Source organism: Agrilus planipennis, unplaced genomic scaffold, assembly GCF_000699045.2.
Source record: "Agrilus planipennis isolate EAB-ADULT unplaced genomic scaffold, Apla_2.0 scaffold91, whole genome shotgun sequence".
NCBI classification, from domain to species: Eukaryota; Metazoa; Arthropoda; class Insecta; order Coleoptera; family Buprestidae; genus Agrilus; species Agrilus planipennis.
Genome location: NW_020440825.1, coordinates 1018870 through 1024379, shown reverse-complemented (window position 1 = coordinate 1024379; position 5510 = coordinate 1018870). Strand labels below are relative to the sequence as shown.

Genomic DNA, 5510 nt, shown 5'->3' with positions numbered 1-5510 from the left:
CTAACTCCTGTTTCTGCCTCTAATATGTCTCTGACTAGACCTTCATGCCTGAGAAGGTGTCCTACCAACCTATCTCGCCTATTTTTTATTGACTTCCGTAGAGTATACTGTTCTCCTATTCTTTCTAATACCTCTCATTTCTAACCTTTTCTATCCACGTTATCCTCATCGTTCGCCTGTAACATCACATTTCGAAAGCTTATAACCTTTTCTATCCAGCCGCGCCCACTGTCCATGTTTCGCACCCGTACAACGCCGCGCTCCAAACATACACCTTTAACAATCTTTTTCGAATTTCTAAATTAACCGTTTGCGAGCATAGAAGTGACTTCTTTTTATTAAAGGCGACACGACCTTGCTTTATATCCCTACTATTCCTTCCGTCCTGACTTATCTGACTTAAAAAAAATCAGCCACTTCTTATTTTTCGTCTCCTATCCTTATATTCGCTCTATCCCTACTTTTCTTTCCCTTGCATACCAGTATTTTAGTTTTACTTTTATTTATTTTCATACAGTCCTCCTTGCTAGATGCTAATACTGCTATTTAAAGTAACAAATCAAAAAGTATTTAAAAAACCATTTTTCACATTTCTGCTCGTATAGAAGACGTTATTAAAACGTTTAATTTTGAACATTTTTCACTTCATATAGTAGACATACGATAGTATTCACATTGTCAGTTTGTTCATTCAACTATTGGTTTAATTTTTTATATGGAAATTCGTTTCTATAAGTGAAATATTTCGTGGTATACGATGGCCTGGCATAATTGGCAACGTTGTTCACTTTATGCGGGGTTTCCATTACGCGACGTTCACACTATCGAGTGTCTACTGTATTTTTGTCGCATAATTTCTTACAATATACGATCATTATTAGGTTTCATAACCCGTCCGAAGAAAAAGTAATGCTCAATAGGGTTACACCCCCTTTAAACGACGACGTAAGACTATCAGTAGACGATTACAGAAATAAATTGTACGAAATTATGACGGTCCATCACAATTCGCGATCCGGAAAAATTATCGTGTCGAAAGCAAAGACAAGCACCGCAAAGACTGACGTCGCTAAGCCGGAAGTGAAGTCAAAAGTCTATAAGGAAACCGACAGATATTTGAGAAATCATCGTTGTGTTGCAAAAGAGACGCCGTATCAATCGCAATCGGAACCAAAGTTTCGTCCTTCGAATATGAAATTTGTCAAATCGACTTTAAACATCAAATCCGATTCCAAAATACCAAAAGACCATCAAGATCCGAAGCAGAGCCGTCAAAGAACTTTGACGAAATCGCAAGGGGATTCCAGCAACATGACGAGAATGTCTGACAATCAAAACAAACACAGCAGCGTTAATCTGAATAGAGATAAACAGGTGAGAAAACGTATAGTTTCGAGGGGTAACTCTTACACTAGTTCGTTTATTAATAATGGTCCGGGGGTCATTACTCAAAGCGCCTTGATGGAATTGAGAGCTGCTGGAATGCGGTAATGGACCGTCTTTTAGGATATACAATACTGCAGTTTTTTTACTTATTTTTATACCACAACGATTTTTTATAGTGATTTATTGTACAGTAGGGCTCTTTTTGGACCTTACAGTATACAAGTATTGTACCTATTTTTGCACCGGGTGATTTTTGTCAATATAAGAAATTTTAAGATTGCTTTTGTGTTTTTATTTCATTGAAAAATAAAACTTATTAATAATTCCATATACGTAAATAAACCAAGTAAAAGTTAAGTTTGCTGTTAGAAAAAATAAGTATGCGATGATACAATTATTATTCCTGAAATTCTAAAAAATATTTTTCCCTTTTTTTATATCAATGGACGAGTAATGGTGATGTTTTTCTGCGTTGTATGAGGTGGACAATTCTGATAAACATTCATTTCAAAAATAAATCTTGAATTGAGATATCTATACACATTTACATGGAAAAGATGTAAAGTTCGTAGTCAGTAATTTATGTCAACTGTTAGACGTTTCGATCTCATTAGGTCTCATCAGCACGCCCGATAAATCATCGCCCAAACCGAAGGCTGCTCTACAAAAACGATAGAGATAGTATTTATTTTTAAATGGAGAACCTAATTCAATAAGTCAAAATATAATGTTCCTAATGTATCTCTTAACAAAAAATATTGATTTTAAATAATTATAATATAGATACTATAACTTAAAAAGAATTTGCAGCAATCCGAGCATTCATGTATCATGCTTTGTTTTTTGTCCTTTTGTTAAACAGTTTTTAAACGTAACATTGAACTAATAACAGTATTGTAGAGGTAGGTGCAGCCTTTACAATTAAACTGTTTAGGGTTAGGTCAATATTTCTATTAGACGATTAGGAGGAGCTTTCAACCGAAACGTGGGTGGAAACGTAAATACAATAGTCCCTGCGGGTTAATATATATATTTAATGGACAAACTTCTTTTAATAAAAAGTTAGTACTTAGTTACAAACACAATTATTATGTAAAATACGATCTACTATTTTCTTTTTTTTTTCTTTGAAGACCGCAAAATTTGACTTTATAATAAAAAATATTAATTCGAAAAGAATGAATGGAATGCTTCTCATGTAAATTCATGAATGAATTATTGACAATACGTGCGCTTTATTATGATTCGTGGAAACTCAGACTGAGACTATGAAAGAAATCCTAAGGTGCCCTTATATTTACATAATTCGTACCAATAAAAAAAATTCTATTGAATTAGACACCACAATATGTACCTGTATTGTTAGTGATTGATAATACGGAAATTTAAAATTGTGTTAAAGTGTACTGATGAGGGGACCGTCTATGTAATACGTAACGCGGTTAATGGGTAGGGGGGTGTTTTGTAAAATGCTACGGTGACTTACAAAAGGGTGACTTATTACTGTAAACGCGATAGTAATTTTTCGGAATTCACGTTATATAAATCGCTTTTGTAGGGAGGTACGTAAGTTTGATGAGGAGGTAAAACAAATCGTTACGGAGCATTATTGAGGGGGTGGGTCAAAAATCTTTTTTTTTATCTTAAACTCTTAAAAAATGTTCATTCATATGTATATGTTTTGCAATTTTGAAAAACATACAATAAGTGAAATTTCTTTTGGTAAACGTCTAGATGATGGCCTCCACCCCCTTCGTGGGATCGAAAGAGGAGGTCTCCCCTACCACTGTACCATAAAAAGTTCGTGGCGGTCTCACCCCCATAAAAAGTTATGGGGGTTAGATGGGATTGGGGGTAAGGGGGTCGAGGGTAGTCACCTGAGTAAAACCCCATAAAAAATTTGCGGCGGTCTCACCCCCATAAAAAGTTATGGGGGTTGAAAGTTGATTATTTTGACAATTTTCATACACTATAATTCAAATAAAATTCAATAAAAAAAATATTTTCAAGCGGCTGGAGGTAAGGGGGTTCGAAAGAGGGTGGTCACTTGAACAAAACCCGATAACCTAACCTAACCTAACCTACCCTATTGATAAAGATATTTAAATAATGTTTTATATAACTTTCTCAATATTTTTATGTATTTTTCATTAGTTTTACCTTTGAATATTGTTTAAAAATGACTACATAAATATTTACATTCCTAGAAATGTATAAAAATTGGCATATTTATTAACTTTGAAACCCCATAACTTTTTATGGGGGTGAGACCGTCACGAACTTTTGATGGTACAGTGGTGGGGGAGACCTCCTCTTTCGATCCCCCCCACCACCACCCCCGAAGGACCTTTACCTTTCTTTTTATTAAAGGCGACTTGACCCTGCGCTATCTTCTGTTGTAAATCTCTACTATTCCTTTCATTCTGAATTATCTAACTTCCGAATAGATATCAAAAATGAGACACTTCTTCTTAATTGTTTGTCTTCTACCTTTATATTCGCTCTTTCCCTACTTTTTCTTCCCTTGCATATCATCAGTACTTTCGTTTTAATTTTATATATTTTCATACAATAAGATAAGGAATTCAAGCGATTAAAATATACTTAGGATTGAAAACAGGCGACAGGTACAATAAGTGGGTACCTGCTATAAAGAACTACACCATTACTCATTCGTTGTTATGGTTTAGAACTACAGGTAAGTACATGTAAAAAAGTCGAAATTCTCTTTGTAGAACGCCAATATTAATAAGTAATCCGTATCTATTACGTGTATTATACTACGATATTTACTACAACCTACTTTTAAAACATCTTTTTTATCTAATGTGTAGCAAGAAGAAATAGCAACATTTTCAAGGGCATTGCTGGTATAGTTAATAATTTCCTACATATGTGCATGAAAATGTAGTGATAATATTTAATTACATGTCCAGCGGCGCGACGATTTACACTACGTAAGTCTTACAAATTTTCGTAAATATGTTACGATTAACGCAATTATTAGTAAATTAGTTACAACTAAATGCTTTGTACATTATTATTTTATGACCGTTATAAATGTTTATCATACTTTAGAGCCACATAACACATAAAATGAAAATTCATGCGCCGGCACTGAGTATCTCTCAATATCAGACTTATCGTGAGCAGTTCGCAATCGAATTAATTATTCAAATATGTAATTAATTATACACAAGTACTTTTAAATAATTAATTACTGTTATTTCTGAGAACTTCAGTATTTTCTGCTTAATAAACTCCAATTAAATTTTCACCCGAAGATGCCCTTGTAAGATGGAACAATATCAATTGTTAAGGATTAGCAAACGATTGTGAGATTGTTTTTGTTTAAAATTACAACTGCTGGTTTTTGCAAAAATAGAAAGATTAAAATGTACCACTTACTTTTGGGCTATGTAATAATACATTTTCTGTAAAATTAGTAAGGCAAAGTATTTATTTAAATTGTAGTAAGTACTTGTAGTTCCATTAGAATTATCGTAAATACTTAAGAAATTGTCTAATGCCTTTAGAAAAATACATTTTGCTATCGGAATAGTTGTGATAAAAGTGCAATTAGGGGAATGTCGGTTTCATGTTCCACGTTATTTTCAGAAGATAAGGCAGGTGCCTGGTAGTAATATTATGTATTTCTTCTTGGTAAGAGGAATGCGAACAAAAACGTGATTTAACAACAAAACAACTTGAATTACATTTTTAAAGCCCTAATGTAAATACCTGACTGACTTCTTGGGAAGGATGCTGTAAATGCGCTATAGGCATTATAAAATTAATGTAAGTGTACAATGTACCAATAAATAAAATATCTGAACGATTATGTAACAAAAAGGAAAATTAATATTTATAAACGCGAAAATCGAGTCTTCCTGAGAATTATTGTTTCCAACAGGATAACAATCTCAAAATAAATATTCTGAAGATACAACAGATCACAAAAAGTTTTTAGTCTATTGGGATCCGTCAAATGGGAGGAGCCTAAAAACATGGCGCCGATTAGGGAAAATTTATCGTAGTTCCTATAGTGTACCGTGCAATTTCCAAGTTTTTAAATTACGATAAAATGATAAGTATTGACACAATATGTGATTGGGCTGACACAA

The 5510-nt window shown here is 33.5% G+C and overlaps 1 protein-coding gene across 4 annotated transcripts in view; it reads left to right on the top strand.

Moving 5' to 3' along the window:
* The window catches only part of LOC108735476 (mitogen-activated protein kinase 15), a 6062-nt gene extending 4396 nt beyond the window's left edge, over nucleotides 1-1666 (top strand). For all 4 annotated transcript variants that reach the window (XM_018467443.1, XM_018467444.1, XM_018467445.1 and 1 more), the window contains exon 6: nucleotides 882-1666. In XM_018467443.1, the coding sequence (XP_018322945.1) occupies nucleotides 882-1491 (610 nt within the window). In that variant the 3' untranslated portion in view covers nucleotides 1492-1666. The remainder of the gene's footprint in view (nucleotides 1-881) is intronic.
* Nucleotides 1667-5510: the final 3844 nt, after the last annotated feature.